Source organism: Chenopodium quinoa, unplaced genomic scaffold (assembly GCF_001683475.1).
Source record: "Chenopodium quinoa cultivar QQ74 unplaced genomic scaffold, ASM168347v1, whole genome shotgun sequence".
NCBI classification, from domain to species: Eukaryota; Viridiplantae; Streptophyta; class Magnoliopsida; order Caryophyllales; family Amaranthaceae; genus Chenopodium; species Chenopodium quinoa.
The window spans coordinates 3,406,927-3,432,074 of NW_018742630.1; the positions used below are offsets into that span (position 1 = coordinate 3,406,927).

General features: G+C 34.3%; 1 protein-coding gene and 1 long non-coding RNA gene across 3 annotated transcripts; one reads left to right on the forward strand and one right to left on the reverse strand.

Moving 5' to 3' along the window:
- Positions 1-12,029: 12,029 nt before the first annotated feature.
- On the reverse strand, positions 12,030-15,300 carry LOC110721906. Its single transcript, XR_002511475.1, has 3 exons — positions 13,523-15,300; positions 13,200-13,343; positions 12,030-12,391 (listed from the first exon to the last, which is right to left on the reverse strand). It is a non-coding gene; the product is annotated as an uncharacterized LOC110721906 (long non-coding RNA).
- A 3,966-nt stretch (positions 15,301-19,266) lies between these two features.
- LOC110721907 (isocitrate lyase-like) lies at positions 19,267-23,640 on the forward strand. Of its 2 annotated transcripts, XM_021901140.1 has the most exons (5): positions 19,366-19,428; positions 19,513-19,556; positions 21,333-22,185; positions 22,292-23,044; positions 23,218-23,640. In XM_021901140.1, exons 2-5 carry the CDS (start codon positions 19,551-19,553, stop codon positions 23,313-23,315), a joined length of 1,710 nt encoding a protein of 569 aa, XP_021756832.1. In that variant the 5' UTR covers positions 19,366-19,428; positions 19,513-19,550; the 3' UTR covers positions 23,316-23,640. The 2 variants fall into 2 exon arrangements, with proteins under 2 accessions (XP_021756831.1, XP_021756832.1); XM_021901139.1 differs by lacking the exon at positions 19,513-19,556 and having other exon boundaries at positions 19,267-19,428.
- The last annotated feature ends 1,508 nt before the right edge of the window (positions 23,641-25,148 follow it).

Below are 25,148 nucleotides of genomic sequence, written 5' to 3' on the forward strand. Positions count from 1 at the left end.
TATAACAACAACAACAACAACAACAACAACAACAACAACAACAACAACAACAACAACAACAACAACAACAATAACTATAAGGCATTATAAGTTTTTTTTTTATTTAGTTTTTTTTTATTCAAAAATCATTACAAGTTTTTATTAAAAAAAACAACACCTTGAATTAATTGATTGATGATATGTTTAATGAAAAAAACATTACATATATCGATTAATGATGGTAAACATATTAATGAGGGTAAAAATACAAATATACATTTTCGATGGTATAATTGACAGCACACTATTCCTAACAGTTATCTTATACTTTTTATAAGGGAGGGGAGCACATACATAGTATTTATTCAATTGATTGATACTCTAATAAGAAAAAAATATCTAAATGATGTGCTATGAATATGTTACATAATTTTTGAGGATATGAGTCATATTTTAGTTAAAAAAAAATCAAATATTCCATAATCCTTATAATATTGATTTTTTTCCCTTAAAACCTATGTTTTGAGTTAAATAAAGTCTTTATTAATTTAAAGTATTTATGATAAATTTGATCCGACTCTCCTTTTAAAATTAACTCCGTCTATATAATATTAATCGAAAATTCATTTCATAACTTTTATAGTGGCCATTATTGCAAAGATATAAAATGTAATAGAGTCCACTAATACTTATTAAGGATTGATTAAATTTATTTTAATTAAGTTATCTACAAAACAAATATTCTTGTAAACCATGTATCTACAGGCATTTTACTAGTTATATTTATTAAATCATTAATATAATGGGGAAAAGAGGGTATGTAAGTATGTGACTAACTAAGGCCCTGTTCTTTTGGACTTATTTAGAGACTTTATCAGTTCAGTTCAATTATGCAAATTTCAGTTTAATTATGCAAATTTCAATTCAGTTCAGCAAATTTCAATCCAATAAAACGGGGCCTAAAAGGAGATTATTGTTTTTTTTTTTAAACAAAAACAGCTTAGCCTTGTATAGTTGTATTGATATTTACGACAATATATATAGTACAATACAAAGGAGACCTAACTTGGCTAAAACTCATCAAAGACAAACTTGACAAATACTAGTATACAATATTAACATAAACCAACCGACTTCTAATAATTAATATGATGCCTTTAAATAGATTGACCATATCAATAACCCTCAAATGTAAATGTTAGGAAAATAATATCAAAAAATAAATAAGTACGTAATATAAGATGCATAGAGTAAGGTATATAAAGGAATAATGACCTGCCTAAGTACTTATTGTTGTAGCAAGACCTTATGTGCACAAGACCATAGCCAGCCGGCTCGACAGCGAACCTAGAAGTTGAGTTGAGAACACTAGAATCTAAAGGCATCACAATACAACAGCTCTGGCTACCTTCCGTCTCAACCGTGAGGTAATCATAGTGTTTTGGGACTAGAAATGGAGGGAGCCCCAATTCCTCATTACGAGAAACACTTTTGTTTCTCATAATGACATTTTGGAAAATAATGTGATATTTTTCACTGGTGGTGACCGCATATGTGTCATGAGTAGGAACCCCAAATCTTGACATATACCTTATGAGAAACAAAACTTGTTTCTCACAATGAGAAACAAAGAATTACCTCTAGAAAAGCAGCCGAATGAGGCAAACTACCCATTATTTCTTTTCCTTTCTTTCTCAAAATCTCACTCGATCTTATTGTTTTTATTTTGAGAGCAGCTTGATTATTTGTTACTAGACTAGAATTTGTAGCTCAATGCCCTATTTATAGACAAAAGAACAATTATTGTAGGAAGAAATAAAAGACAAAAAGAAGAGATAAGATTCTTGGGCTGTACTTGATAGTTCGTTGCTACCACTCATTTTAATTAACATAATTTCAGTACTATGAATCCTTTGTGTTTTTTTACGTAGCTAACAATGGAACCATAAAATGTATATATACTGTTATTTTATTACTTGCTCTATTTCTATAAGTTGTACTTGTTCGAATCGTCTCAATGAATAGTTTATTAATATTCAATTGTTATAATTTTTACTTATTGATAATTAAAGATATTACTAGTTAAAGTATTGCATTGACATACGGGCACAAGGGAGGCGTTTTATTTATTTAAAAAAATACGGAGGGAGTAAAAATTAAGTACAAAGACCACCAATCAAATACTTTGTACATCTTGTCCTACATCTACCACAATTTGTGGTGGACAAATGTAGGTATGTAATTGCCCACGTGTTTTTAATTCATATTCTTATTCATTTGTATGTTTCAACGAGAACGAGTGACGATCGATTCTCGCATTAAAACCTTATCTACAAACTAACAATATCTACCAAGTTCTGTAAAAAAAAAAAAAAAAAGTCTTTGATTTGCATGACAAGATTGATTAAAAAGGAATATTTTTAGGAATTAATTAGGTAATTATTGGTTAGCATGACTAGATTGATTAAAAAGGAACATAATAAAATGTTAGTGTAATTAGTGAAATATTGATTTGTTAAAATCACTAATTAGAAGTTTATAAAATTACGTAGTACTCCCTTCGTCCCTTATTTTTTGCCCCATTACAATTTTATGGGTCAAACTTATAAAACTTTGACCACAAATTCCCGATAATCTATAAATGATAATATATTCATGTGGGGTCTTGTTAGAATTGTCTCATTGTATATTTTATTAATATCAAACTTTTATAATTTTTATGTGTATAGAAATTAAGATATAGACGTTTGAACACGCGTCTTGAAGACTGTGAAAAGTCAAATGGGGCAAAAAATAAGGGACAGAGGGAGTATTTGATTTGTTAAAATCACTGATTGAGAATTAATGATATAAACCACTATTTGATTTAAAATTTTACTTAATGAATGGTCTAAAGTCCTTTTAGGTGCAATGGTCACCACAACCCACCCTTGGATTATATAACAGAGATAATAATACCAATGTTTCTAAAATAAACTTTCTCTCATATTTAAAAAGTTAATATAAGGATCAACTTTATATTGTGACTTCATTTTTATTGATACGGGAGCAATAATCCAATATGAGTTTTCTTGAAGAGTTATGGAGTTTTTTGAGAACCTACACTAAAACATTTAGTAATTATTAGTAATTTTTCTTATGGGTTTTTACCTTTCACGGATTTTTCCTATTTTCAGACTTTAAGAGTGTTAGTTATTAAGGAGCAAGCCCTGGCTAATCACCTAAATTGATGAATTTCATTTATCAAATAACACTTTGGTAATTATTTGCTTTGAAAATCAGGTTGGGTAATAACTAAACACATTTAATTATGTTTATGCCAGGTGTCTCTAACGCTTATTTTTAACGTCGTTTAACCTCCATGGACTGAACTTTCTTCTGTAACGCTGGCTCTCTTCTCCTCTCCCTTGGCCAAGCCGATCAAGAAACTACCTAAAATGCTGCTTCGCATAAACGGCCTGGCCAAACAAATGACACGCTATGCAGCTAGTAGCAAATTGTGCATATTGGTGCAATCAATACGAACCTTTAAGGAAAGGCATTTGCAAACTACCGCTATTGTGAGGTTGTGCGGTTGAAGACGAAGAAACGAGGGAGGCATGTTGTGGACGATAATCATAACAGCGGTGGTTGTTTTTATATTTGGGTTTGAGAGGTGATGGGGTCGTTTAGTTGGAGCAAGGCGATGGTGGGTGTGGTTGTGCGGTGCGGAGAAATTTTTGTTTGGTGGTGCGTGGGTGTGGTTTTTTTTTTTTAATTGTGGTGGAGTACGTAGGAGAGAAGGAGAAAGAGTCCAAAGAGGCAGCCATGGTGGTTGCCTATGGAAGGGAGAAGATCAGTCGTAGCAGTGGGTTTAGTTTAGAGGAGAGAGTAGGTAGTACAATAGTATTACTATAGTTTCAACCTGCATCTTTACTCTATTAAAATTCTCCTTTTGGTCTCTTCCCTATAATTTCCTAAGACTTTCTGCAAATTGCGATTTTTCTAAAACTTTATGCAAGTTGCGATTATTATGAAATAGAGGGAATATTTTGCTTTTATTTTATTTTATTTTTGACAGGAAGAAGAATATTAACATTAATAAATAGCCAAACGACATCTACAATAATAATAAAAATTGTAAACCACAAATTTAGAGAAAATAACATAACTTTTACAATCAAAATCATAACTATTTTGCATATCTGACATACCTCACATTCCACCACTTCAAACTTGACGCGAGCAGTGATTTTCAAGTTCTTCGCATCTTTCCAAAAAGAGACCTTTGCAATCTGCATTGGTGTCTTGATCGTAGAGTTGATGACAAATCCTAAACTCATATGAATCAAAATCACCTTCTCAATTATTATTAGAACCCTAAAAATAAAATCAATAACTATATACTAAAGGCGAAACCTAGAATGACATTTGTCATTTCTTGGTTAAAAAATTTCCCACCTTTTTTCTTTCCTTCTTTTATTTTTTATTTTTTTTTTCGCCATTTTTTAATGACATTCATTTTATAACCTGCAATAATAGTTATTTCCATTTTGACAACATATTTAATCCTAAACGGCCAAGAAAATTAAAACCCTAAAAAAGGGAGGAGAGGGGGTCTTGAAATAAAAATTTGCTTTTATTTAAATGTATCACTTATATACTTCGTATTTAGTAACTTTAAACCCGTCTTTCTCACATATTATATTATCTCTTTCATGGTCCACATTGTATTTATATCATCCAAATAAATTAATCATCCACTTACCCCTTTATACAATAATATTAAGGCAAATAAAGTGTCCTAAACTCTACGTAAATGCACACGAGTGATGTATTGGATAAATGTAGGAAGTATATTATTCTACGCTCTTGAGCTCTTATTCCATACTCATTTATTGCAACAGATTTCTAATACATACTCGCAATGTTTTTATTTAAATGTCTCACTTTTGACTTTTACACTATTTATAAACACCACTTTAATCGATATTTTTGTTTTTTATATAAGAGTAAATTTAGTTAACTCCTAATGTATAAGAATATTGCATGCTCTACTAAGTATTAGTTTGTGTTAGTGGAGTCGTCATAATAATAGTGGGTTAGTTTAGTGGGTTAATGCTAGCTAATTAAATACAGGTTCCCAGTTTCCTGAAAATTGGGAATAAGTTCCGGTTCCGATTCAGGGTACTTTGTCTTGTAATATACTTACTAACTTTTTGCATATATTTTATGTGTGTCACTAATTTATAATGTTTACAACTCGCAAATAAAACAAACTAATAGTAGTTCTCTAACAAATTTAATACATATATTTATTATGTTAAGTTTGATATTTATTATTTAAAAAATAAGTTAGAATTGGTATATAATTTGAAATTAAGGGATACATTTATCAAGTATAGGGTACCCTATAGGTTCCGGTTCAGGTTCTCAATTTTTTTGGAACTGGAACCCGTTGCAGCAGGTTCTCCATTTTGATACCTGGAACCGGAACCTCTTATACAAGTTCTAATTCCAATTTAGGGTACCCTGATTTTTTTTGCTCACCCTTAATCATGAGATCATGTTCCTTACTTATAGCTTAATTATGTTGCACTATATGTATGTTATTATGTTGTATATTTCTTCGATGGATTGAATATATAAAAAATCTTCTTTTCCTTCTCTTATCTCTCTCATCTTGGGAAAAGCCGAAAATAGAAGGGGAATAGATGAAGAAGAAAAAAAAGAGTGAAAGAGAGTATTAAAAAAAATTGAGTAAGATGTTTGTGAGCGATAAGTTTTTTTTTTACAGATTTTTTTTTAGTGAGTTTTTTTTGTGTTTAATCATGGAAGTAATGGTTGGTTTGGCGTGTTGTTAGGTTCCCTTTTAGCCAATACAATTGAATTTAAATTTATAAAAAAGGGTGAAAATTATTTGAGGTAAAGATTTCATAATTTTTACGTGTATGGAAGTCGTAATCAACGCAGAGACGGTTTTCAAGAATATACCAAAAATTTTTGGTACAATACAAGTTGACACGGTTTATTGGAGGACAATGTCAAAAAGAGTTAATGGAGAGATGTGCTCCATTGAATGTAAATTGGTGAAAATGTTCATCAATAAGAATGAGTTATTGCATCAACACAAACTGTCAAGTTTGGTTGTGCGGAGAGAATTGCTCCGAATGTAAGGCATTAATGGTGATAATGTGCACCAGTAAAATTGTGTGGGTGATGAGATGTGCATCACAGCATGCTGTAAAGGCAAAAGTAAATTTCGTCAAGGTCAAACATGAGGATTGAATAGTCATTGTAATCCAATTTGAAGCAAGGGGGTGTGTTGGAATATTTGCTTCAAATTGTTAGTGGTTAGTTAGCTCCTAAAGTATAGGAATATGCTATACTAAGTATTAGTTTGTGTTAGTGGAGTCATAATACTAGTGGGTTAGTTTAGTGGGTTAATGTTAGCATGATCAATGATCATGAGATCATGTTCCTTAATTACTTATAGCTTAGTTATTTTGCACTATATATATGTTGTTATGTAGTACATTTTTCGATGGATTGAATATATAAAAAAAAATTATTTTCCTTTTCTCATCTCTAGCTCTCATTATAATTTCAACATTTTTTTTCCCATGATTTTAGAGCACCATGTAGGATTTTTATTTTTTTAAAAAAAATTAGAGGGCACATAAGATTATGATTTTTTTTAAAAAAAAGTACGCTACGTACAATTGTGATTTAATTTAAAGTGTTTCACGTAGGATAATTATTATTAAAAAGATAACTTAATAAAATTTTGATTATGATTTTTAAAGTGCGCCACGTAAGATTATGATTATCAAATAAAAAAAACTTAATAAAATTAATCCTTAAGAAAAACTAATCATCATATGTATACTTCCTCCGTTTTTTTATAGTTGCAACAGTTTGACTTTCACACTATTCATGTGTTTCACTTTGACTAGTTTTAATGATTTATACATAAGCAAAAATATAGTCATGTAAGATCTTGTTAAATTCGTCTCAATTTAATTTTAATAGCAAATGTTTATAATTTTTACATATTGGTAATTAATAATATTAACAATTGAACTCATACATCGGTAAGCGTGAAAAGAGAAGTGTTGCAACTATAAAGAAACGGAGGAAGTATTAGATTTTGTAAATAAAGTTAATGATTATCAAATAAAAAAAAACTTAATAAAATTAATCCTTACAAAAAACTAATAGGCCAAATATTGTTGGAGGAAGTAATAGGGAGACGTATAATTGTAATTGTTTGCTTCAAAAAAAAAAAAACAATCGTGTAATTGTAATTGTAGTTTTGAAATCTAATACTCCCTCCATCCCATATTATAATTTCTGTTTTCCTATTTTGGAGACCAAAATGTTGTTCCTATATATATTTTTGGATAGTATGCAAAGACCATTATACCCTCATTTTTTTAACTATATTCATTGAACTTCCTAATTTACCCTTAAATTATCAACTTGTCTTGTACTTTTTTCCACTTTCTCTCTCTAACTTTTGTCTATAATTGTACCTTTTACTTTTTTTCCCTTGAATTATCCACTTGTCTTGTACTTTTGTTTAGTTTTTTCACTTTTAATGTATAATACCGTGAAAAAAACACAAACAGGAACTATATATTGGGACGGAGAGAGTATATATATATATATATATATATATATATATACACTTATATAGAGACATGAAGACTCATGTAAAAACACTTCTCTTTATAAGAACACTTCCTAATTTACCCTTAAATTATCCAATTGTCTTGTACAAAGACGTTGGTGGTTCGAAGGTTAAAAGCGTGTGTTGCAATGGGTGTACCGTCACTGCCTCTGACGATGACTCCTGCTGCTGCTGAATTGTTTTTGACCGAACCGTCGAAGTTGAGTATGATGGAGTTGAGAGGAGGAGCCTCCCATGCAACTAATTATGGGTTGGGGTGGTTTGGGTGATGAGGAAGATGATGGGTTTGGGATCTCAGCATTGGAGACCCCGAGCTTAAAGAGATATCTATGAGAATGCGATAATTCCACTCTTTGAACGCAAATTGCGCTCGGTGGAAGGTTCTAGGGATGTCAAAAGTCTCATTCTTGTAAATAATAGAGTTCCGCTCTTTCTAGATACTCCATAAAAGGAAGATAACCTTTCGGAGGGAGGAGTTGTTTTTCTGAAGCGTAGATAATGTCGTTATTAAGTCTGTGGGTGGAAGTGCACCAGGCAACCAGTTTTGGGTTAAAGTGTGGTTCCAAATTTCTTTGGCCCTATCACAAGTAGGAAATAAGTGGTCATGAGTTTTCGGATAGGCGGAACAAAAGGTGCAAAGATTGAAAGAAATAATCTTTCTTTTATAAAAGGTGTCTCTAATTCCAAGATTATTATGCATTATTTTCCATAAGAAGATTTGGAGTTTAGTTTCCATATCCAACGATGTGGCCATTTCACAGCATTTGGCTCTAAATCATGTGCTATCCATGTAGCCGACTTTACCGAAAAATTCCCCGAAGACGTAGGGCCCTATACTTGTTTATGAGTCATATCATTTGAGAGCTAGGTAAGGGGATACCTATGATTAGTTTTACAATATAGTTTGGTAACTCCAAGGTTTCTAAGAGACTTTTATTTGTGACCCAGTTGTCTAGCCAAAAGTAAATGTTATTGCCATTACCGATTTTCCAGCGAATGCCTTTGCGCAGAATTTTCCACTACACGAGAATAGTTTTCAATATATGCGAGTCTTTAGGTTGAAGTTGATAGTAAAAAAAAGAGGAGTTATGGAGATATTTCTCTTTTATGAGTTTAACCCAAAGATTAGTATGGTTTGATAGGATCTTCCATCCTAACTTAGCTAGGAGCGCTTTATTTAAGGGAAGGGTTCGCCTTAAACCTATGCTGTCATGGTTCTTGGGTTTACAAACTTTATTCCATGCTATAAGAGGAGTACAATTCTTTTCTTTTTGCTGTCTCCAAAAGAAATTTCTATGGAGGGAGTCTAGATTTTTCGCAATATCAAGTGGGAAGGAGAGACGAAGAACAAATGTAGGACAGAAGGGCTTCTAAATTACTTTAGATTAACGTATGGCGACCCGCTTTAGAGAGGTAATTTACTTCCCAAAAACTTATTCGTAGTTGGGTGCTATCAAGTACTCTCTTAAAATCTTTTTTCATAGGGTAATAGGAGCTAAAAAAGACCCCTAAATATCTTCCGAGAGATGACTTGGGAGCCATGTTGAAATTTGGGAGCCATGTTGAAATGTGCTGCAAGAGCAATGCGACGACTATTTGTAATTTGGCGTGAAAAAATAATTGATGACTTGTGGAAATTAATTAGTTGACCAGAGGAGGAGCGGAACTCATCTAGTTTTCTCTTTAAATTATTACAAGCCGACGTTATAGCTTTACATAAAACGAAGTTGTCATCTGCAAAAAGGAGTCACGGAATATTAAATGAGCGAAGAGCAATTTTGAACCCGATCCCTGATGATAGGAGATGCCACGTGTCAGCCTCTGATTGGTCCCCTTGAGATCTCTACGGGGTGACACATGTCACCTTCTTATTGGTCCACGTGGCCCGGGTATTTTTACCCAAACCAGATACGATTTTATTAATGTCTGATATGTCCCTAATGTTGACTGTAATCAGACATCAATTGGCTGATATGTTCATTTTAATGGCTTATATGCGTCATTAGTTTTGTTTTACTTCATTTTCTCCTCACCACTCACGCAAGCAACATCTCCCATGTTCCCCCAATTCACCAACACCAACCCAACAATAATAACAAACTAACAACAACCGCACCTTTTCACTGTAATTACCCAACCACCACCTCCACCACAAAACACCCCACATCGCTACCACCTCCACCGCAACAACAAACACCAACAAATCAGCCCATATCGCCACCACCTCCACCGCAAAACAGCCGCACCTTTTCACTACAATTACCCAGCCACCACCATCACCTGCGTCGCCTCCATTAATCACCGCACCAAACCACCAGTTCCGCCACCACACTCAACTCTCATGGAAGCCTTGTATTATTGATGAGGTTTAAATAGTCTTAATTGTTCAGCAAATTTCGATTCATCGTGCGGGGACTTTTGTGGCAATGTTGATTCACCGTTAAACTTTTCGATGTTTCCGTTGAGTCCGGCGATCCTTGTTCACTTAGTTATACTCAATCGCCTGGTTTTCAAGTTAACTCCGTCAAATGAAATCGTACCAGTTAATTGTTTTTTGCCCTTTTTTTTTGTAGGTTTTTGTTTGGGTTTTTGAATGTTTGATTTGATTTTGATTTCTGGGTTTGTGCAGATTTTGACACCATGGATGGCGGCAGATGAGGTGGAGATGAGTTTGTGAGAGATAGAAATCAAGGTCGGACATGGCGATGGAGTTGCCGAAGAGGTTGAAACTACTGATTTGGAGAGCAAAAATGACAGTTCAAGGTTGGCAAAAGTTAGGTCGACCATGGAAGCTGAAATGAGGAAAGAGAAAGTGATGAAGAAGATGAGAGGGTTTTTCTGGTATTTAAGGTGTTAGGGACAATGAAGGTATTTGTCGCACGAAACATTGGGTGCGAACTGCCGCACCCAATAGTTTGTGTATAAGTAAGCTAGCATTTGAAGTAAGGTAAATACTACCTATAATGATTATTCATCATCAATAGAAATTAAAATTGATGAAATTTTTTACAGAGTGTTTGCCTCACTAAATATACATTTTTCAAATCTACATTTGTGATTTGATTCTTTAATCTCCCTCTTCGCTTCCATAAATTTGGCCTACTAAAGTGCCCATAAAAAATCATAAATTAAAAAACTGATTATAAGCATATACCTATAGAGTATAAATAGTGAAGTTTTATCCACTTGACTATGAAGCTAATCAATCAATGGAATCACAAGCTAAAATACACTCCGTAACAAATCCATACATATTACACCATCACTAAATCCAAAACGCTAGTAATTAAAAGCGTAAAACACATAGAAGCCAAATTTTATTTGGGTTGATTTACATGTATAAAACATGAGTATAACAAAATTAATATATTGCTTGTCAAAGCCAAATAAGGCTGTAAACAAATAGCAAATTAAATTACTCACCCAAAAAAATGTTTCTCCAAAAGGGTTAGTGAATCATTTTCTACAATAATAATTTGGGTTGATTTATAGAGATGAATTTGTTGGTTAATTACTCACCCACACTAATTAGTTGTAGAATTTTAATTGATGTGAGGATTGATCATCGGTTACAAATTGGTCAAAGCAATTCAATATTATTATTATTATTATTATTATTATTATGAAAAATAACAAAAATCTACAAAGTCAACCAAATAACAAGAAATTAGTGGGGAGTTGAGATACAATATGGGCTCTCACCCATCTAGTTATAGCGAACCTGATCCTGCTAAAGATGAGAGCAGCTGCATGAGCATCAATATCCTGAATCCTAGAGAAACCCGAATTGACCCGACCCAAATTCACCAAACACGAACTCGACCTAGAGTGTTGACCCGATACCCAACCCGACCCGAATTACCATTGACCCGAAACTCGAATTGACCCGACCTGACCCGAATATTGATTGACCCGAACGACTCATTTGCCTGGTCTAATATGTAGCACAAGAAAATTTACAATATAATGAAAAATACCTAAGGTTTTTTATTTTTAAAGAATTGATATAAATTTGTGTGAAAAGAAATTACAGAGTACAAAGAAAATTATTGTCACACCCATGAGCATCACTAGTGGAAAAAATGACATTTGCTACGGTTTTTTTTTGAATTTGCGACGGTTTTGAACCGTAGAACTAGTGGGCGTAGCGAATAAGGAAAAATATTTGCTACAGTTTTGAACCGTAGCAATTTTAAGTTTTTCGCTAAAAAACCGTAGCGTTTTTGCTGCGGTTCTTTTGATAAAACCATAGCTTTTTAGTATTTTATGCTACGGTTTTTTGTTTGAACCGTAGCAATAAGTGGCCCGAAAAAAATGTTTTTTTTTTTTTTTTTTTTTTTTGCATTTTTAAAGCTTAATAAATGATGATTGTATAACATATAGAAAAAAAAATTCATAGAATTAATCTTAATTATACAATGTAAACTTTTTACAAATAAGGCTAGCAGTCTATTCAACAAACGAAAACAGCAACAACATCAACTTTGGACAGCAACATATGGACTTTAGACAGTTTGATCGAATACGAACACAAGCATGCCCGATCATTTCACTAGTAGAAAAAGGTAAATAGGCACTGGCCATTCAAAAAAACCGACTTAGGGCACCACAGAGGCAGAACAGCAGCAGCACAGAAGTGGCAGCAGCATCAAAGACAGAAGCCGCATCAATGTCATGATGCATCAACTGCAATACATTGCCCAGCAAGTTGAGCAGTGAGATAGGACTCATAACCTGCAACTGCAAAAATGCACCGATTTAGGGTCGAAAGTAACTATCTTATACTTTAGCATATTTGTTTCGGGGTTTTTTGATGTGTCCTGCGGGAGAGTTACGATTCCAAGAATGCCCTTCGACGCCTGTGCCTGCAAAATCACGAAGACTCCTGGGGGTAGGAGCTCCGCCTCCGACGATCAAGTTAGTAAAGATACGGGAGGTAGAATGCACGTAATGTGGAAGTTACTTCTCGCGTAATGGGAGAATTCCGCAATTAATATTGCTCGGGGTAAGTGTGTTTCTTTTTGAGGAGTATTCAATATGATCAACAAATGTTCCAGCCCCCATTAATGAGGGTCCTTCCACTATTTATAGTGGGGAAGGGATGGTTCCCCTTTTAGGGTTTAGAGGACACGTGTCAGCAGAGGATTGGAGCCCTGCTGACCAATGGCTGGATGCCACGTGTCACTAGGCCATTGGGCCATGTGATTAGGGTATTTTTACCCCAAACAATATTTTAAAAGTAGCAGCCACCTCTTGAAGGCCAATTATCCACTCTCAAATATATACAATAACTCCTGAATACAATGATGGAGCATGCAAGTTTACAGCAGTTCAACAAAGATCATGCACACAAACACACACACACATACAAGGGGGGAGGGGAGGTAAAAAGAGAGAACTCTGATCAAATATATCAGCCATTTGTACAACCTTAAAAAAATTGGATCCCTAATAAAATGCAATATCAGATTCCAGAAAAATGAAATCAGATATCAAAATTCAGATCCACATGAAAAGAGATCAAAGAATATTGCAGATATATCCTTACTTTGGGGGTAAGGAAAATAAGAGCATTAACTCCAAAAAAAGGTCAACAATGATCAAACAGGTGATAATATTACTCAATGTCCTTTCAGCCTTGAATTGCCCCTTGCCAATGACTACATGTTCAAGCCTCGGCTAATCGGCAAGCCTGTAAAATGTAGATAATTTCAAGTACAACTCAATAGCCAAAATCAATCACTATCAATAGCAGGGGAATGAGAATCATATGCACAAAGACACCTAAACGAGCAACAATCAGATACAAACCCAGGTATTATTGACTAAAATTCACCACTAGTATAATAGAGCTCAAGAAATTCAAAGTACCTGCAACATTCCACCCTGCAGAAAGCTGTCCTAAGAAGGATAGCCATGAAATACCTGCAAAATACTTATAATCTGGTGGCCAAATACTTATAATCAACAAGCTGGTGGGGAAAAAAAAGAAAGAAAGATATTGAAGCATTAAATGATAAGAAGGCAGAAGCAACTGAACAGAATAATTAGCAAAAGATCGGCGGCAAACTTTGAGTACGCATGAAACAAATTTCGGGGGAGATACTTTTATCTAATCAGAAGTGAACATATCATTTCATAAACAGAATGCTAAAACTTCTCCAAATTAGAAAGAAGTTCCCACTATTTTGTATGAGAACATGTTCATGAATATTTGCTACAGCTAGCTTAACTGCAACCAGAGTACAAGTTCATTCGTCAAATCCATTGGAGAATAAGGTGAAATCTGACTCAGAACATGACATCAATCTCATCTCTCCCCTGACAATCAAACCTCAAAAGCAGCTGCTTTAAACTTAAATCAACCAAACCTAACAAAACAGGATCTCGAAAAACAACAATAATCTTGCCACTCTTTGTAAACCCAATCAAGCCTTTGATATCACTCCGTCCATAGTGACGTGAAAAACAAACAGAAATCACATCTCCTGGACATTTCATAATGTCTATTACCAAATTATTTAGAGTTAGATAAGCACCCTCCGATGACACAACATTGCACGCCACAAGTAATGCAAAGACATACTTGCACGAGGGACCAGTACAAAGTTTCATTAATCAAGTTTGGCCGTTCTTGTAAAATACATCCATCCAAACCAAATTCAATCTTCTCCCAAGTTTTATTGTTCTGATTGAACTTCACTCCAATTTTGAATTATTTCAATTACCTTACGATCATTTAGAGTGGTTAAAATACTGTAATAATAATATTCGAACCTAATAACCCTAAAACCATTAAAATTAGAGCACAAAATCACAAGAAACAATGATAATCCAATCGAAACAATGACAAAGCGAAGAAACAATTCAGATCTTCACATGCAAACCCACTGCACAGACACAAAATCAACACCAACCGTACCCAAACTCGATCAAATTTCAGATCAAATTTTTGCAGTTCTCGCCTTAAATCAAAGCAAATAAGAGATAGAAAGCCCATAAATTCAACAAAACCCATAAAAGGCACAAAATATACCTACTTAACAAATAAATTTCTTCCCAACACAACAATTCCACAAAAAAAAAAAAAAAAAAAAAAAAAAAAAAAAAAAAAAAACCCTACAATTCCAGAGATTTTACCCAAATGGTTTTAGAAAAAAATAAAACTCAGCAAAACCCGCATACCGACCTTATTAGAGTATCCAGTATCGGATTTGTGGGTGATAGAAGTCCATCGTTGTTAGATCTGAGCAAAGGTATCGCTGGCTAAGGCTAGAGATCCAGCAGTCAGCGCGGAAATAGTGGGCGGAGTAGGGTTTTGCTGGGAAATCGAGAGGCAGAGCAGGAGCACATCACAACACAGTCACCTGAATGGAGAGGTTGGAGAGGAACCACGAAAGAGGAAAAGCAAGGCTCGAATCGGTGGCAACACAAACCGGCGGCAACCCGAACCGGCTGCGATGTGAGTGAGTTGAATCCTTGGTGTGGGTTGCCGAGTATTGAAGGGAATGAGCTCAGAAAAAAGGGGAGTGAATTGAGGGGGGGCACGGTAGTTTATAAATGCTACGGGGTTATAAAAACCATAGCGTTTGATTTAACGCTGCGGATTTTACATTAACCGTAGCCTTTTCTTTGTGTTTTTAGGTAATTTTGAAATTATTAAAATATTGCTACGGATTTTATATTAACCGTAGCAAAATGTAGGATGGTAAAAGACAATTTTTCTACTAGTTAATATAGGATTTTCGTTGAAGAAAATAATAATAAAAAATTTAAAAAAAATGCTTTTAAATAAAATCAAAACAGCACACTTCAGAGAACGATTATACATACCGGTCTATTTTTATTTTAATCTACAGACAACAACGCGCTAGATTGTTAGGTTTGCTACTATGGATGTTCCTAAGAGACCAGTCATTTATAAAAACCGGTCTTTTTATTTTAATTATACAGACAGCATGTAGCACACAAGATTGGTTACTATGGCAGTACCTAAAAGACTGGTTATTTAAAAATAAAAATAAAAATAAAAATAAAAAAAGTCACTTTGGTTAACAGCATTTTATTTTTATTTTTTTTGAAATGGGGATACAATTGTATCTCTGTGTACTTCCTAATAGAGATGACAATAGGTCGGATTCAGATCGAGTGGAGCTTCACCCGCATCCATCCATTATTCCAATCACTCCATCCACATCCATCTGTCACCCGCTTTACTCATCATCCATATCCGTCCGTCCATCATCCGCGGATGACTAATGGATGAATATTTAAAGTGAAAAAAATCCACATAAACTCTAATTTTTTTTACTTGTATTTTTTATACAATCGTTTTTTATTTTTATTAATAAAAAAGGAAACAATAACATCATATTGTTTGAAAAAATCAATTTGCAAGAAAAAAATGTAATTTTCTTACTTAGATAAAAAAAAATTAATATATGTTAAATGGGTGGGTGGATGGTTAGTGGGTGAAGTAAAGCATCATCCACATCCATCATCCGCTCCATCCGTCACCCGCTTTTCATCCATTTAATTTGGATTTTCGACCATTAACTTAGAACGGATGGAGCGGATTGACGAATATCCATATAATACTGTCATCCCTACTTCCTAAATCCAACACTATATAGGCCGGATTATGATTTCTATTTATATCTCCGTAGTTGTTGATTATGAAAACAATAGAAAGGGTACAATCGATTTCACTCCATATATTACGCTCGAATTATTAATGTGAAACCAACAAGTAACAACCATGAGGCAAGAAATTTTGTTAGATTATAAACGCAAACCCTTGAAACATGGTGGGAAAAAAATAAACATCAATAAGAGATATCAAGGTAGTGACGATAGGCAGTTAGAAAAAGATTTGTCTATAATGGATGATGTCAAATAACTCTTGACTCGTTATATTACAGAGAAGTTTAGCGCATAACATATTATGTTACGGGTTATTAAGGTTAGTTCATATACAAATAATACTCAAAAATATCTTTATTTTGCTTAATAAAGTGAAGATTGTCATAACTTGTACGCGTTATTTATTGAGAAAAAATTACTTTCTTCAATTTTTTTTAGTTGCATTACTTCCTAAAAACAAAGTTTTAAATTAGTTGCATCACTTTTCTTTTTAACTAATAAATTCTCTCTATCTCTCTTCTATCACATGAGCCTCATTTATTTTTCTCTCTGCTTCAAAAATTGTCTAAAAATTCGTGAAAACAAAGTGATACAACTAAAATAAATAAATGGAGAAAGTAGAAAAAGAGGTCAATTGACCAGATTGGTAAATAAAAAAGACCCCTAGCAACAATTTAGTAAAAAATATAATAACTCCGACGATAATATGATAAAAAATGTTAACACTAAGCGACAATTTGGTAAAAAAAAAATTAATCTCGGCGACATATAGACCAAAATATCTAATTTTTTTTCCGACAAAGTCTTCAAATTTCCTAATTTAATTCGCCATTGTATTTTTTAAAATTATTTTTCCCAGTTTAAATTTAAATTAATATGTCATCTCCTTTTATTTTGCTGTATCCATATGTCAAATTTATTTCTAACCTCATTTTAAAAAAAATTCGATAATAAGGGGTAGGAATATTACGTGAAAATTAATATTTAAAAAATAATTTTTCTTCAAATTATTATTCCGAAAAGGTGTTGGAGATTTAAATAAGAAAACTACGAAAAATGAACTAAATTAAGCATTTGCGTGTAATTTATCGGAATTTTTTGAATATTTTGGGTTAATTATCGCCTAAAATAATTTTTTTTATTAGATTATCGCCAGAGCTATTTTATTTACCAAATTGTCGTCAAGAATTTTTTATTTACCAGGTCAATTGGCCTAGAAAAAGATGATAACTATAAACAAAAATAGTTGGAAAAGGGCCAATAATATACGAGTATGTCAGTCTGCAAAGCTACATTAGCATGGCACAAGTTTCAGGCTTTCAGTTATCGTTACACGTAATAAGATAAAACCAATTAGACTTTTCAATAACAAATATAAAATGAGAAAGAGTTCTAAAAAACGGGGTTTCGTAATTGTTGTTGTTAAGGATAAAGCTGATGATAAGAGAACGGAATGGGAGTTTCATGGTGCTTCAATTTAACTTTTGTTTGGTTCTTATCTTTGCTTACTTCATGATGATTTGGCATCCTTATACTCCTTAATTATTGGAGTACTTGGTATTATTTTAGAATTTTTTTTTTTTTTAAACATGAGCTTAAACAAACTAAATTACACTTTTTAAAAAAAAAACTACAATTAGCCGCGTGGTTAGAGAAACATAAAATATAGTGATACGAATGAAATTTTATTTTCAAGTCTTGGATTTCAATCTTTAAATTTTTTTAACATTCAAACTAGCTTAGATATTATTTTTATTCGATTGTAGATAATATGTTCAATTATTGGCCTGTGATAAAATGATAAAATCAATATATATGTGGGAATTTCATCAAGATTTTACCTGCGCATCATCTAAATTAAGTTATATAAATATCTCTATATCGACAAGTAAAATATTATAAGAAGTTGTATTATGGAATACATGCATGTAGAGAAAATTCTAATAAGATTTCACACATGACTTTTTTTTTTCTTATATATAAATCACAAAAGCTTATTGAAGTAAAGTCTATAAAATAGTGTAAACACAAAACATATTAACCTCAACTAATTTGGATCAAATGAATTAAGTATAAATTTTGAATTAATCCTATGAAAATTTATTTTTTTACAAACTATCAGAAAAATCTTAATTATGCCTAAGCCAAGAAAACACATATACTCACAACTTAACACCACCACCACCACCACCAACAACAACAACCATATATTTCCAACATTTTATAATAATAATAATAATAATAATAATAATAATAATAATAATAATAATAATAATAATAATAATAATAATAATAATAATAAAAAATAAATAAATAAATAAAAAATTACATAAGTGTCCAATCTAGTGTAGATAACTCTATAGACCTGGGCCTTTTTTTTTTTTTTTGGTGTTTAGAGAGCCACAAGACGGGTAATGAAATTTGATTCTAAGATCTCTTGGAACGAGGATGGGAACTCTAACCACTTGAGTTATCTCTCACTCTCTTAGCTTATTAAATTATATTTAAGTTGTAATTTGAACTTAAGTAAACATTTTTTATAACTTTATTATTCTGAATTTTAATAAATTTATCTGAAGTTATTAGACCATAAATATGTGAAAATAAGGTAGATTGTACAGACAAGGATATAAATTTAATTTAAGTGTCATAGATAATTGGACAGACAAGGATATAAATTTAAGTGTCATAGATAATTACTAGGACAACCTAGTATTTGTAATATTTAATCAAATACATGGTACAAAATATGTACTGTAATATTTGTAATAAAACATCTACCTAGTACGGTAAAAGATAAGTAGATAACTGTTTTTGTCCTCATTTTAAGGCACCCTAGTAATAAATTAATTAATAATGAAAATATGGATTAATTGGATTTTTTGTTGTTATCTGCAAGGAGCTAGCATTCGTGTTAACCATGCTGTCAAATAATGGTGTGATCATTTTTTTCTATAAATAAGACAAGGAAGAAGCCATTGCATCAACATTATTTTTGTTATTCATTTATCATATCCTAAATTTATATTATCTCTTAAGTTTTTAGTTATCTTTGTTTCTTCTTTATTCTCCTCCACTTGGCAGGCAATTGAAGTATAGCAATGGCTTCAACTTTCACGACGGTGCCTTCAATGGTAAACGTGCAATTTTTGTTTAGTAATTCTAAGTTTTGTTAATTTATTTATATCACAATATATAAGTTTATTGTTGATTTGTAGTGCTCATACGATAGTTGCATCACTTGTATGCTGTAGAGATGAAGGTAAACATATAAAACTTTTAAACTAATTGTAGCTCTAACAGTTATGAATTAATTTATTTTTTTCAAAATGGGATAAAGTCGAAAAATTAGAACATTTTACACGTTTGCTATTATTAACTAAATATGCTAAGGTTTTTTGGGGCATATTAAATAAATTACTCATCCTTCTAGTTCTACTAAAAATCATAATTCTTTTGGCTTCATTCTAACACATTTATAATGTCTCATATTCTCATTACGGTGATAAATAAATGGTGGTATTAAAACTAAATTAATGTTACATTGCAATGAAACTTTCAAGCTAATGTCCTAGTAATGCAACTCTATTCCCAATCATTTGTTTTTCGTTGTAATTTTATCATCATCAATAAATTTTATCAAAAATTCAGTAAAAGTCACGCGTTTGGCACACGACCTGACACTAATTTTTACCTATTGTATATTTGTAGTGGGTAAAAAGATCCATTAAAATAAATCGCATATCAAAGTTGGGAAAAATCTAAGATAAACTAAAACCAATGGTGTGACTTTTTATAGCAAATTGCCTAAAATTAGGACTGCTTAAATAAATTCTTCCAAATTTAAAAAGATAAACATACTACACCATTAATTTGTGTATTATATATTTTTATTAAAAAAAAAAAAAGGGAAAATGTGTATCATATATACAAAGTATATATATTTTTTTTACAAGAATTAATTAGTGTATCATATATAATTCCATAAGACTTTGACATAAGGCTAATTTACTTGCCAATTTATGTATACCGCCATAAAAAATATCAAAATTGCTAACATTTAGCTTGAATGGATAACCATGCCTTGTTACTTTACCACTACCTTTCCTTTTGCCACCAATCACTAATACCTTGGCATCACCACCTTGATCGGCAACCACCAACACCACCACACTGACCGGTGACAACCACCACCACCACCCTGACCGGCGACCCGCCACATCCCCTTCAATGATGACCCACCACCTTCCCTCGCCGATGGAAAGGTGGTGGTTTTTTTTTTTTTATTTCCGACAACTGCGGTAACTGGAGCCTAAAATCGGTTACCAACCACAGTAACCGGTTTTGGGCTCCACAGTAACCGTTTACTGTGCGCGGTAACCGGAGCCTAAAACTGGTTACCGTGCTCGGTAACCAGTTTTGGGCTTCAGTTGCCGAAAATAATAAAAAAAAAAAAAAAAAAAAAAAACCACCACCTTCTCGCCGGCGAGGGGAGGTGGTGGGTCGTCATTGAGGGGGATGTGGTGGGTCGCTGGTCATGGTGGTGGTGGTTGTCGGAAGGGGTGGTGGGTCGCCGAAGAGAATAAGGGATGGTGAAGTAGTATGGGCATGATTGTCCATTCACACCGATGGCGGAGGTGATCATATTTTATGGCGGTGTTTAGCAATCTACTTATAAAATAATTCCCATTCTATTTAAATATTGTTTCAGAACCACATTTTTTATATGTTCAACCAAAAAAACAACATTCATATGAAGCAAATCTGCTATATATACATGCTAGTCAGAGATAAGTAAAATATCTAATTCTAATGTTGTTTCGTGCTATTTCATCTAAAATAATCTCTGTATTTCATCTAAAATAATCTCTGTATTTCAGCTAAACATTTATGTTAAGTCCTTTTTTTTAGAATTCGATCGTTTTTGGACTGTATATATGTAACAGTGACTACCATTTATTAAAATTACTTGTTAATTTTATTAAGATAAGGTACAAAATAGTTTATTCATGTTATGCTGCATATTTGGTATGTATAGATAATGGAGGAAGAAGCTCGATTCGAAGCAGAGGTAGCAGAGGTGCAAGCATGGTGGAACACTGATCGCTTCAAGCTAACTCATCGCCCATACTTGGCCCGAGACATCGTCTCTCTTCGAGGCACCCTCAGGCAAAACTACGCCTCAAACGACCTAGCCAAGAAGTTATGGTGTACCCTTAAGAACCACCAAGCTAAGGGTACTGCCTCTAGGACCTTTGGTGCATTGGACCCTGTCCAAGTCACCATGATGGCAAAGCACCTCGACACGATTTATGTGTCGGGGTGGCAGTGCTCGTCTACACATACTTCCACGAACGAACCTGGCCCTGACCTTGCTGACTACCCCTATGATACCGTCCCCAATAAGGTGGAACACCTCTTCTTTGCACAACAATATCATGATAGAAAGCAAAGGGAGGCTCGTATGAGCCTGCCTCGCGAGGAGAGGGCTCAAACACCTTATGTTGATTACCTTAAGCCTATTATTGCTGATGGGGATACTGGTTTTGGTGGTGCTTCTGCTACTGTTAAGTTGTGTAAGCTTTTTGTGGAGCGTGGTGCCGCTGGAGTTCATATAGAGGATCAGTCTTCGGTGACTAAGAAGTGTGGTCATATGGGTGGTAAGGTTTTGGTACCGGTTAGTGAACACATCAACCGACTCGTGGCTTCTAGACTACAATTTGATGTGATGGGGACTGAGACTGTTTTGGTGGCTAGGACTGACTCTGTGGCAGCTTCCTTAATTCAGTCTAATATTGATACTCGCGACCACCAGTTCATCTTGGGGGCTACTAACCCGGCTCTTCGTGGCAAGGGCCTTGCTACTATCCTCTTTGAGGCCACCAATTCAGGTAAGCAAGGATGCAAGGGCTACACTAATTGATTTGGGGCGTAAATTGACACCCTTTTTTTTTATGTCGATATCTTAAATTTAAAATGCTAAATTCGCCACTGCAGGTAAGTCAGGGCCTGAGCTGCAAGCTCTAGAAGACAAGTGGCTATCAAAAGCACAACTGAAGACTTTCTCTGAATGTGTAAGTGATGCAATCAAGGGACTGAATGGAATAGGTGAAAAGGAGAAGAATATGAGACTTAATGAGTGGAAGAATCACTCAAGCTTCGATAAGTGTTTGTCCAATGAAGAAGCCAGAGAGGTTGCATCAAAGTTAGGTCTCCAAAACCTGTTTTGGGACTGGGACTTGCCAAGGACTAGGGAAGGGTTCTACAGGTTTAAGGGGTCCGTCGATGCTGCCATTTTGCGTGGATGGGCATTCGCTCCTCATGCAGACTTAATCTGGATGGAGACCTCGGGTCCTGACCTCCTCGAGTGTACTAAATTCGCCAATGGGGTGAAGTCGAGGCAGCCTGAAATGATGTTAGCCTATAATCTCTCGCCTTCATTCAATTGGGACGCGTCTGGTATGAATGATCAGCAAATGATGGACTTTATCCCTAAGATTGCCAAGCTCGGGTTTTGTTGGCAGTTCATTACTCTTGCTGGTTTTCATGCTGATGCTTTAGTCATTGACACTTTTGCTAAAGACTATGCTCAGAGGGGTATGCTAGCTTATGTTGAAAGGATTCAAAGGGAGGAAAGAACTAATGGAGTTGATACTCTTGCACATCAGAAATGGTCGGGTGCCAATTACTACGATCGTGTGTTAAGGACTGTTCAGGGTGGTATCACCTCAACCGCGGCCATGGGCAAAGGTCACAATATACTCTCCCTACTTTCTTTTTATTTTCAAAGTAACTTTGAACTCGAATCATAAAATAAAATAAAATAAATTAGCGATTTTGACTTTTTGTACTACGAGTTTATTTTAAAATTTGTGTGTGCTAACGAGTTTTTTGTCCCTCTTTGTGGGTGTTGATTACGACAGGGGTTACGGAGGAACAATTCAAGGAAACATGGACTAGGCCAGGAGCGAGTTCGGACATGGGTAACGGGGATGTGGTGCTTGCTAGGCCAAGGATGTAACATGAACGAAGTTGAGTACTACAAATGTATGGGTTGGAAGGATGATATAAAAAGAAATGGACACTAGTTATATAGTACAAGTTCTAAAATAATTCAACACTTCGTTGAGTCAATTTTCAATTATTGACTAAACAGATTAAAACCCATATTGATCAATATGGTTGATAATGTTTCTAGTAATTACTGTAATTCCCAATGTTTGTTACAAATATTTTCAAGTGTAAGATGAAATTTCAAAACATGTATTATGATTTGCAGTGTAGCAGTGAAGTTCACACCATTTTTTACATAATGTAATACTGTCTACAAATAATGAAATCTTTTTTGCCTCGCAAAAAGATAAAGATTCCAAGAAAGTTATCTTCAAATTATAATGATACGGACTTTTTAGGGGTCGCTTGGTTCGCGCAGGGGAATCAGAATGGAATGAACGAAGGGAATGTAAGAGAATGGAATGAAACCCTTTACATGTAGTATGTTGTTTGTTTTCAAAAAACAAAGGGAATCACCACCACCACCACACAACCCCCTCTTTCTTCACAATTCCACTATTTCAGCCACCCCACCACCCAGCCTCGACGGAACTAGTCGGCCCTCAGGCGCACCTCCCCCGGCCCACCCCTTGCCGCCCCTCCCCTCCCTAGAAAACCTTCCACCACCCACGCAAAACCCTAGAAACCACTCTCCTTCCACTTAAGATCGTCGGCCGACCATCCTACCACCCTCGAAACCTTAGCGGCTAAGGTTTCGAGGGTGGTAGGATGGTCGGCCGACGATCTTAAGTGGAAGGAGAGTGGTTTCTAGGGTTTTGCGTGGGTGGTGGAAGGTTTTCTAGGGAGAGGAGATATTTTCGAGGGGAGAGGTGGGGGAGGTGTGACGGGTCCCGGCAAGAGGTGGGGGAGGTGCGACGGTTCCAGCGAGAAGTTGGGGAGGTGCGGCGAGTCCGATGAGGTGGTTGGGCGAGTTCCGGCGAGTAGGATGGTGGTGGGTATGGTGGCTAAAGAAAGGGAATGGAAAAGTCTAGGGGGGGTGGGGAATCAAAGTAGACTAATTTTGGGTAAACTCAAAAATAAAAATGGGTAAAGAGAATAAAAAAAAGTGACAAACAAACAACAACAAAAGGAATGATATCAGTTCATTTCCATTCGCTTTGATTATTAACCCCAATCAAACGGCCCTTAGAATATAAATACAAATATTTGACACAATTTTTTAAACTGCAAAACTCATGCTTTTGAAAAATGAAGGCCCAATAAAACATAGGTTTCTAACAAAAATAACAAAGTACTCCAGCCCATCAACTAGATTAAGGGTAAAGGGTAGGTCAGAATAATGTATTTATGATTTACAAAATGCTTGGGCCAAATCCACATAATATTTGAGTCATGAGTAATACCTAAATCACTAATTACACATACTATTGTCGTCGTATAAAGTAGTAACAAGGAATACGATACAACCTACAACTATGAATGAAAGGATAGGGTAAAAATAATGGATTCGGATCCATAATATGAAGTGATGAGGAAGATAGATACCATGACTACCGTAAAGGATAATTTTGAAAAGCCATATCTAACCTCAATTATAAGAGATCGAGGTAACATCATCGTAGTAATCCCGAATTGAGAGAAATATTCTCTTTTGAGATAATATATTCTCTTACCATTTGTTATTTTATTCTCCATTGTAGTGCAAGTTGGAAACTTGCAATATTCTTTGAGCTAAATAATTGAGAATGTCAACGAGGGGTAGCAACACGCATATACAAGAATTTTACAAACTAAAGTAATTTGGCCGAACAAAGAAAGGAATGATATGCTAGAACTTCAA